This window comes from Carassius carassius, chromosome 32 (genome assembly GCF_963082965.1).
Source record: "Carassius carassius chromosome 32, fCarCar2.1, whole genome shotgun sequence".
NCBI classification, from domain to species: Eukaryota; Metazoa; Chordata; class Actinopteri; order Cypriniformes; family Cyprinidae; genus Carassius; species Carassius carassius.
In genome coordinates this window covers 11630783-11641605 of record NC_081786.1, presented here as the reverse complement: position 1 = coordinate 11641605, position 10823 = coordinate 11630783, and the positions used below count along the sequence as shown (strand labels likewise).

General features: G+C 37.2%; 1 protein-coding gene across 3 annotated transcripts; it reads right to left on the bottom strand.

The window, feature by feature from the left end:
- Positions 1-1401: 1401 nt before the first annotated feature.
- Positions 1402-10514, bottom strand: sanbr (SANT and BTB domain regulator of CSR). Of its 3 annotated transcripts, none has more exons than XM_059520265.1 (21): positions 10391-10514; positions 9456-9607; positions 8668-8857; positions 8481-8574; positions 8155-8402; positions 7866-7924; positions 7396-7556; positions 7199-7285; positions 6952-7062; positions 6664-6787; positions 5554-5706; positions 5324-5457; positions 5084-5189; positions 4624-4656; positions 4439-4538; positions 4199-4287; positions 4002-4030; positions 3376-3449; positions 2892-2980; positions 2663-2751; positions 1402-2124 (listed from the first exon to the last, which is right to left on the bottom strand). In XM_059520265.1, the coding sequence occupies exons 1-21, from the start codon at positions 10497-10499 to the stop codon at positions 2088-2090; spliced, it is 2268 nt and encodes a 755-aa protein (XP_059376248.1). In that variant the 5' UTR covers positions 10500-10514; the 3' UTR covers positions 1402-2087. The 3 variants fall into 3 exon arrangements, with proteins under 3 accessions (XP_059376248.1, XP_059376249.1, XP_059376250.1); XM_059520266.1 differs by having other exon boundaries at positions 9963-10458; XM_059520267.1 differs by lacking the exon at positions 10391-10514 and adding an exon at positions 9682-9903.
- Between the last annotated feature and the right edge of the window lie 309 nt (positions 10515-10823).

Genomic DNA, 10823 nt, shown 5'->3' with positions numbered 1-10823 from the left:
ACAGGAAGATTATATAACACCTTCATCCAAAATGGAAAATTATATATTTAAAGAATTAAAGCTTTAAAGAATTGTATATTTTATGGTATTTTTTAGCAACAGGAAGATTATATAACACCTTCAGCCAAAATGGTTAGCATAGTACTTTCATTCTCTAAAGAAAACAAATCTATGCCATTCTAAACAAATACACAACAGCACTGCTAACAAAGCATTTGTTACAAATAACAATAGACAAAAGAGCATTGAATGATGAGGATATGACCTCTGACCAAGTTCTGAGGGAATGAGGGCAGCTAGTGTCCATCCACCTTTACCCTCGCTCTGTTGCTCATTCTGTTCCTTATATAATGAATCTGATTAGCTCAGATTTTTGTCATCTTACTGTATAATTTTTATTACAGCTTGATATTTTCCATCTTTACACTTAAAAGTTAATTAAGAATCTGCATGACACATTGAAAATCTGCTATTCTTCTGGGCTTTCATCAATAATAATAAAAACTAATAAAAAAACGAATCAGTTTCCACAAAAATAGTAGGCAGCACAACTTTAACACTGATGAAAAAAAAAATCTTGAGCACCAAATCAGCATATTAGAATGAAAAATCATGTAACACTGAAGTCCGGAGTAATGGCAGCTTAATAAATATATAAAAATAGAAAACTGTTTTTTTTTTTTTTTTTTTATATATTTCCAATGCATTTGTGCTAACATAAATGCAGCCTTAAGCATTAATGTCTCCTTAACATAAAAAAGACCCCAAACATTTGAATGGTAGTGTAAATATAACTATAATTTTTATAGAGTTCAAAACAGATGGAAATTAACTGGTAATTAATAATAAAATGGTAAGTAAAGGAAATCCAACAATAATTGTTTTGAATCAGAGTGCTATTTTGAACCAAATGGTCTGCTGCCTCAGAACTGTCAACTTTTCAGAGTAAGAGGGAGACAACTCTTGGAAAGAGAGAGATATCTTTCGCATTTAATGGTGGGGGTTGTGATGGATCTGGTTCCCACCAGCAGAGGGAATTAACACATGATCATTTGTGTTCTTGGCTGGCAGGTGGCCCAGCACTGTAACCCAACCTGCCTGAGCTCAATCAAACACCGACTGTCACCAAAAAAGGCAGACCAGCTCATAGAAGCTCCCCGCCTCCCCCCACACGAGCGGAACGTTCTACTTCCCTTTCCTGTTGTCATGGTGACAGTTGTGCTGAAAATCCTCTTCAATGATATGACTGACAGATCATGAGATAAACCACTAATACTTTCCTTTTTCAAACACATGAAGCAACAGTGTAAGAGGACCCTGTATTTACATGCAGAATTTTTCCAACTCAAAGGCTAGGCAATATCTAATTTCATGAGAACTTAGCAGTAAAAAAAAGACATGTTTATTTTAAATGATTTTTATTCTACTGCTTCTGTATTTTTCCTTATGTCATATTGGTCCAAACGGCACAGTTGTGATAGTTTCAGTGCAACATAATCATGGACCTCACAGGTATTATTCGTCAGTGTCGCTCTTTACCTAGTGGCTTCTTTGCGTATTCTACAGGATTGAGTCATTGCATTAAGACGGCTTAAAGTGCAGGGTCAGTATCACGGAGATGAGCTTTCTCTGGTCACCTGAGTCGGCTAAAATGAAGCAGGGACGTTCCAAAACACTGCGGCTGGGATGAATCCTGAGCTAGACATGATATGAGATAAAGCAAAAGGTGCAAAATAAACCGTACTAGTGTAACACAGATTAGTGTGTGCAACCAATTCACTAGCCGCCAAAAGCTTGTTTGTTTACAGTGCAACTAATGGTTTTATTAGGTCCATTGTTTATGTTCTATAGCTACAGTTATGACATCAGTGACCACACCAGCAATCCATTCTTCTCCCGGGACTGTAACGGAAAAGACTCTAATGCTATTCCTGTTGTGTCTGTACGGAGTTTGGGAGAAGGAGGGGGTGAGGAGTGGAGCAAAGGATGGACGAAGAGAGCGATGGCTTATTCTGCCTCGTCAAACAGCAAGCAAGCTCTTTTATTCCTCCTTTAAAAAAAAACATTCACTTATCTCCACATTTTCTCTAAGTCGGTCTCGACGGCCCCGAGCGTGTCTTCACTCTAAAAAAAGACAAAAGTGCTGGTTAAAAATGGAACTGAGAGAATAGGAGAAAGAGAGTAAGTAAAAAGGTCAAATTAAAGCTGCGAGTCAATTAGAAGTAAAGCAATATTATATAAGCAGTGGGTTTTGGGTCTTCCATTAAAAGTTCTTGTATTTTAAAAGGATCGTTCACCTAATAATTTTAATTCTGTCACTATTTGTCACCTAAATGACTTTTTTTTGTTTGTGAAACACATAAGACAATATTTTGAAGAATTTACATAAAAAAATGACTGGGGTCCAAAACAGCACAAGACCCCAATGACTTTCACTAAATGGACTAAAATATTTTTGATTTACAAAGAAGAAAGATTTATGGGTGAACTATCCCTTTAAATTAGCCTGACAAGAGCAGACCAGCCAGTTTAGTAAGTGCGCTGAGACAAACATGTTCCTAATCCTTCCAAAGCTCATGATTAAAATTGTGAATCATAATTTGAAACACTTCCACTCGTTTGTGCAGTGTCCTCGGTGCTGGAGGTGACTGTAGTATCTTACCGAGTTTTCTCTGAGCTGCTGTGTCTTCCACTGGACTGAGAAGAGGACTTAAACTGGGCCTCCATCCTCGAGTAGAGCCCCCCTGCAGGCTGGAACACACACACACACACACACACACACACACACAAACACACATGGGTGCAAAATACTAGAGTACAATGTTGGAATACTGCTGTAGTTTTAATGGTGCTTTAGCAGGTTTATCTAAAAGAGTAAAGATGTTTTGTACCTCTTTTGTGTCTTTAAACTTCGTCTGCTCTTGATCACCAAAGCGCATTTTAGTGAGATTTGCTATAATCTCCTCCATTCTCCTCTGATCTAGAGTGAGTTTGAACATACAGACATCTATCAAGATCACTGCAAATCTATACATAATCTACATGAAAGCTTCCATGTCAGAAACAGCATAAAATGCATCTAAATGATTTAATACCATTGATTAATCACCATCACAAATCATTTAATAATGGCGAAGTTACATCTTTAATCCTATTTTGAATACAAAAGTGTTTATAAAACAAAAAGAGTGATTTAGTCTTCTAAAGAGTTGGCAGATGTGCATGCTGATGGTTGGATTTAACTTTCTATGGTGAGATTTTCTAAGGTTTTCGAGTGGTTTTAAATCACGCCTCTTTTTATTATAAGACTCGCTCTACCGCTGTGCAATTGTAAGAATCTTTGTTACAGTCAGAGGATCTGAAAAAGGTACCTACCCTCCTCCCTCTGTAGGTCCTGATTGTACCTCATAGAGCGATTGCTATCCCACTTATTCTTCTGAATGCTGACGCTAAGAGCGTAAGAAGGACAAAGAAAGAAAAATGTGCCTAGTGTCTCATTCAGAAGCGTCAAAATCCCTTCTCAATCACATGGCATGAGAAACCATTACAATACAGTGTTTAAAAAATAAATAAAACTGAGATCATTCATACAGAAAACAGTATGTCTTTAGAAGTAAATTAAAGCTGCAAAAAAGCACACTAAATAAAAAAATTAAAATAAAGCAATACTATAGTACATTAACATTGGACTAAAAAGCTGTTGTATCTTAAAGTGATAGTTCATACCAAAATTTCAATTCTGTCATTATTTACTCACCCTCATGTCATTCCAAACTTGTATACATTTCTCTTTTTTTTTTCAACTGTTTGGTCAGTAAAATTAAAGTAAATGAGGTCCAAATCAACATTGGACCACAATGACTTTCACTATATGGACCAAATTATTTTCTATTGATTCCCAAAAAAGAAAGAACAACATGAGAGTTTTTCATTTTTTGAGTGAACTATCCCTTGAAATTCACCACTTTTACAGAAAACGGCATGTCTTTGGAATCACTTACATGAATGGGGTGGAGTCTCGAGATGGTGCCTTTAAAACAAAAGAACAAAATGAATGAAAAGGGAAAAGAAAGATAGAGCAAAAACAACTAAACCAGACCAGAGTTTTCTAAAGAACATATGTTTTCCCATGTAAAAGTCCTTTTGCTAGAAAAAAAATAAAACATAAATCAAGCCCAAATGAATTTGCTGCACTCACCTTTTCTCCAGATTTCTCCTTACGCTGGAAACTGGGGGAGGACACTTGTTTTTTCAAAGGTTTTCCAGATTTTCTTGCCTTCTTTGCAGCTATGCAGATAAAAGTCACAAACTAAGCTTTAAGGTCAGTCTTGTGAAATGGTACATGACTGCCACCTTTTGACATAATGAGGAACTGTCTATTAAAGATTATCTGGCGATTTATTTTTATTTTTTACTAATGTGTAAAATTTTAATCCACCTTGTTTTTTAGATGTGTCTTCTTCATCCCCGACCTCATCCTCTGTGACCTCTGACCCTGTAGTGTACTCCTCATCTTCAGACAGCAGAGACTGCTGCCGCTGCAAAAGGTCAAAGCAACATTTCAGATGTGTTTGTCAGTGTAGGTAAATGGGAAATTTAATATTTGAGAAACTTGCGTCTTACCAGCTGAAGACTCCAGTTTTTTAACAGTGAAAACTGCAACAAAAGAAAAAAAGTGCTTATAATTTGAGCATTTACAAACAATTTTAGATTAAAAAATTATACCGATGCATCCATCAAAATAAATTAAATCCTGATTCCACCAGATGTTTTCTTTGTTGTGTTTTTTGTTTTTGAATTGTCTTGGTTTAATTTGTGATTGTACATTACTGATTTGAATTAGACAATACCAAGGCTGCATTTATTTAATAAAAAATACAGCATCAAATCCAAATAAAAAAAAAAAAACATATGACACTGAAGACTGGAGTAATTAAAAAAAAAACTAATTAAAATCAAACACTGTTTACCCGTTTAAATGGCAAACCAGTAATGTATTTTGTTGATGGTTGCATAAAAAAGGAAAATGTTCATCTATATAAAATCACACACAAAAACAATAAAATAAAAATAAATGTCTCACAGCTGTGGTTTCCTTGGGTCTGTGAGCTGTAAGCACCCCTGGCTCCAGCATTACATCACATCCTGGCACACGTTCACTGCCTGCAGAAGGGTCCTCAGAGCTACAGCTAAAAAAATAGGATTAGAACAAAACATTGTCAAAAGACCCGAACACAACACTAGGCAAAGCATCAAATGACTCAAACATGGCATGCAACCATGAACCAATAATTTTTCCTAAAAGAAGTTACTATAGTCTGACCTCTCTGGCACACACACAGCCTCTCTGTGTAGCAGCAGGTCATTGAGTATTCTGGTCTGGGCAGAGTTTACATTGTGATCGCCACAGTCACCACCATCTGCTGCACTCACAATGTGGTCTCTTATTTTACAGCCCTACACAGACATACACAGTCATTCATGGTGAAAAGGCAGACAGGTTCAAAGGTCATCTGAGTTTAAGAGAACATATTCTAAAGCAACAACACAAACCTTGGGCATGGAGGAGGGATCAAATCTTAGAACTTTCTGGTTGCAGCAGGGGTAAAGACCAATGCCATGCCATCTATGATCTGCCCCAATTCCAGGATACACAACCGCCTCTGGGTGGTATTTACACTGGCCCAAATCTGTACACAGGAATGCCTGCCAAGACGATAACACATGCACTTATTTCCCTTTTTTTCTTTTATTACTCAAGGTGGCAGCCAACCAATCAATATCTTTACATACTCGATGTCCATAATTAAAGAAATAGTTCACCCCAAAATAAAAATTTGCTGGAAGTGTACTAACCTCATGCCATTTAACATATGTATAAATATGAGTTTGTTTCTTCATAAGAACAGATTTGGAGAAATTACATCACTTGCTCAGTAATGTATCTTTGGCAGTGAATGGGTGCCGTCAGAATGAGAAAACATCTTATCCACATGACTCCAATCCATCAATTAACATATGAAGCAAAAGGTGGTGTGTTTGTAACAAATGAATTCATCAAAATGTTTTTTTTTTTTTTTGATAGTCCTCTCCATAATATTACTTTCTCCAGTGAAAATGTTGTCTCGTCTGAATCAGGAGAGAAATATGCACAGATCAAGCACCTTTTACAACTCAAAACAGTTCCAAACACATGTTGATGGACTTTGATATGATAGGACAATGGAGAATGGACAGTGGATTTTTCACTCGTGGGAACGTTATGGACTATCGACTGGAATTTCGGACAATTTTCATTTAAAATGCATTAATAATGTATTGGTTTCCTATGAACATTCAGATTTTCATTTCACAAGACATTTTATTAATGGTTTGGTGTCATGTAGATGACTGTGAATTATTTGGATGGATTATTGTGATGTTTTTATCCTGTTTGAACACGGTTTGATATAACCCATTCACTTTAGAGGATCAAGTGTTAAGCAAGTGATACAATGCTAAATTTTTACAAATCTGTTCAAGATGAACTCATCTGCATTTTGGATGGTCTGAGGGCGAGTACATTTTCAGCAAATGTTTATTTTTGTGCAAATAATCCCTTGAAATCTTTCTGCCATGTACTAAAGTGTTAAATTATGATTTGTGAAGTACACATTTGTTTACCTGTTTGCAGCGTGAACAGGTAAGGAAGTTGACTGTGCCCCAGATCCTCCAGTAGACCAGTACCCAGGACTTCAACTCTTCATAAAGCCCATTCACAAACCCATGAACCTCCCAGGCCTTATGTCTACAGACACACCACAATTATCAACATGTCATGGTATACATGTACGTGTTTGTGTGTGTGAGTGTATAAGGCTGGAATATATAGTAGGCATTTAGAACATAAATCTTCAACAGTGTTTTAAACAATTTATGTGTATGTGATTAAAATACAGTGTCTTATATAACCTGGTGTGAGTGAATACAATGTTTCCTCGGACATCTACGTTGATTTTGTTTGGAACACAAGGAATTTTTCTCTCTGTTTCTTTGGTTAAAAGCTTAAGGCAAAGTCCACATCTGGAGAAAGAACCACAACATTAAATTACTACACTGAAATCCCCTTTATTGCATCAGAATAATCATTTATAATACTTCCACTGTCATCATGCTAATATAGCATTATAGCTTACCCTGCAATGCAAAAGTCTCTCACCTGTACAGAGTAGATGCGTTACCAGGGGAATCGTGATTCTGATAACCATGATCAAATAATCTTTCGATCTTCTTCTGAAACAGTTTACTGGTGAGAAAGTACAAATCATCACAAATAAAATAGTGAAATAGCCAGTAAATATCCACCACCCACCTTTACATAATTATGTTTCTGTTTCATGTGTGTGCTGCTCTCACCTTTTGAATTTGTCTTTTTTGTCCTTGAGGTCATCTGCCTCGTTGTGGCTGAACAGATCAGCGATGCGTCCAGCCAGGCTGTTGTTGATGCAGTTCATATTGCATGGTGTTGCTATGATGGCACTCATATGTTGGTGACAAAATTGGATACACTCCTCAACCTTCAGATCCACAAAACACAATGATCATCAAACCGCTTAAGACCATTTAACAACTGAATGAATAACTTCTGATGAGATAAACAAACATGCTTTCCGCACACTGCTCAGGCAAGTTTTGTGATAATAATAACGATCTGATTATTGATCATTTTCTCCAAGCACAAAAAGACATCAAAATTTACCTGGTCTCTAGACAAACACAAATGATGAAACAGCCATCATGCATCATGCACTATAACCTAAAGTTCACCCAGCTCAGAGCACACTTACTACATTACCCAAAACATTGTCACCCCTCACAACACTTACTAAAGTTTCCATCTTCAAGAACTCGGAGGAGATCAGGATTGAGATGACATTGCTGTGCTCTGCAACCAAACACCACATAACATAACCGACAACATCACATACAGCGAAACAGCCAACGCATAACCGTTTACAAACACATGAAACACCATCCACCACTTACAAACACCATTCAGCCAGGTCAAAGAACACACATTACACAACACCTCTGATGGTATCTTTGATCATAGAAATTAAAAACACAACAGCAAACGCACACAGAACATCTTATATAGTTACAAAAGACAATTACCCAGTTTGGGTTTGTCCATGTGTTTTCCATGCGAATGTTCAGTGTTGTGACTCTTGACGTAGTTCATGAGCCAGTCGAAGATCTGGACATCACAGTGCACAGAAATGTCCACCTCGTCCCAGCGCTGTGGGTCCACAGAAAGATATTCTTCAAAGTAACGCATCTCTTTTACCAGAAGGTTCCTTGGACACACAAAGTCCTGCTTCAGGTTCTTTGCTTCATCACAAACGTGGATTACCATGTTGGGGCTATGTAATGAAAAATAGATGGTTATTATTAGCAGAAGATGATTCATTGATGGCCTGATTGGTGTGAATGTGCCTCACATTTTATTCCCTTCTGTTTTCTCAATCTTCTTGGCAGGATCTGCAATCTCAATTTCTGCAGAGGCTCCATGACCAGTAGAGATCACAGTGAGGCCTGAATATATAGGCTGATTCAGTATATCAAGGTGTAATCCAGCATTAAATGACAGATTGGACATTTTTATCCAGACCCCACCCACTGACTCACCTGACTCTGAGAGAGTGGCCTGATTGGACGGTGGTTCCCCTTTATCTACTGTAATGTCCAATAAATTGGATTTGATGTACGTGGAAAAGGGTTCCGATGGAGAGCTCACTGCACCAGTCAGTGGGTTACACTGGTCATCAACGTGAGGGAAACTGCCTGTAGTCTTTAACTCTTCAAACCTTTGCGCACACTATAAAAATATATGAGGAGAAGCTGAACAAGTTAAACATTTACTGAGAAATTATTGTTATAATATTAAATATTTTATTACAGTATATTTATTATATTTTAATTAAATAGTTGTAAAATAAAATAGCACAAATTACAATGTTTTCTTACTAAGGTTAAATTCACAGCCATTCTACATAAACACAATCATATATTTTTTCACACTTTAGCATTTAAAAAATAAAACTTGACTGGATATTAATCATATTTCATGTTTCATTTCATTTCAAGCATACTCACTGATTTATTGATGGTTTTGTTAATTTGTTAACCAAGTATACTAACTTTAGATAAAACAATGTTGGCTGTGATAGAAACGACCCCACGACTATAGAAATGTCTATATCTATCACTATAGGCTAATATCTGTAAATATCTATATAAAACATTTTCACACAAGAATAGAAATAGTTTTTCTTTCTCATCCTTCGTTTATTTCATCATAGTCTGTAGTAAAATATGAATATTTGCTTTTTTAAAACCAATAATAATAAAAAAAATTATAGTTAATAACAGCAAATATAGTTGGTTTATACATTAAAGGTCCTCATTTCTCTTACCTCTTTAGGGGTGAACCCTGGGACCAACTTGGCAACATTCTCCCAGTTGATTGGCTGAGAAGAAGCCCATAGTGAGCTCAGGACCATGTCCAGCACCAGGAGGTTGTTATCATATGGAAAGTTATTATTAACAGAGCACAGACGATTCATTTCTGAGAAAAAGGAAGAAAACTATCATCTATTGTAAAAAAATAAATAAATAAACAGGTTATATTTTAAGAATAACCTTGACAATTAGCATCGACTAGCTCTCCACAGTCCCTTTTTACTGAATTTCAGCGAATCAAGGGACAAATAGAGAATGACAGCTGTCGCATTTGATCTGGTAAAGTGATGATATGAGCTCAGATACAACAAAAACTAACAGTGCCAAGACGACATAGCGTCGTTGTGCGCAGCTGTAAAAATGCTTAGCTAGCATAATAAATAACAGATCGTGGCACTCCCCACATTTTGTGTCGAATCACCCTGTGAAATGCTAAGCTAATGCACAAACAATCAGTTTACCCTGTTCCAGATTTATGCGCTGTTTCCTCTGGTAACAATGCTCTTTTTTCATTCCAGCTGAGCGGTGCTGATGAAGGGCTGGATTTGAGTAACATCAACAGAGATGCTGTGGCTTACTTTGATTTTAAATCAAAGTTCACATCCACACAGGATATACAAATAATAATAAAAACTAATACTACGCGTGAAATTCGCAGGTTTGGTGGGCATGACTACCCACATCCGTCTCTCTCCTCTTGTTTTAAAACGCCAGAGATGACACGCACGGAGCTCGGAGCTTGTGTGCCATCATGATAATACTAGCGCTGCTGTGTCCCTCCTCTATCCGCTGTCTGCTGCGATGTGACGGGATGCCAAAGCTTGCCGACCCGAGCCTGAAAGAGGAAACTGACAAAAACGATTGAAGGCGACGCGTGGCAGAGGATTACCTCCACATCTTCTGCTCAGCCACTGTGCTCTGCTCTCTATTTCCGGTGCCGCAGTGCAGCAGGTGCGCGCCGGCGTCCCCGTTGCTAGGCGACATCCCAAACATTCCATTTGATTGATGGGGTTCTGTTTTTAATATGGGGCCCAGACAAATCCAAATGCATTTAGTCCCTATAATCAATTCAATGAAACTGCCGAAAGATAAATAGCACTGTAGACATGCTCACAGACTAAACACTTATTTTTAGACAGAGATGCAGCCACGGATTCCACTTGTGCATATACCATTTAAAAGTTTGAGGTTAGTAGGATTTTCTTTTCAAACACAAAACAAAAGCACACACATCACTTGCAAATTGCTCAAAGTGGTTGCTCAGACAAAAATAACCTAAAAAAGAAAAAAAAAGTTAACGTTGGCACACCACGGCTCTAAAA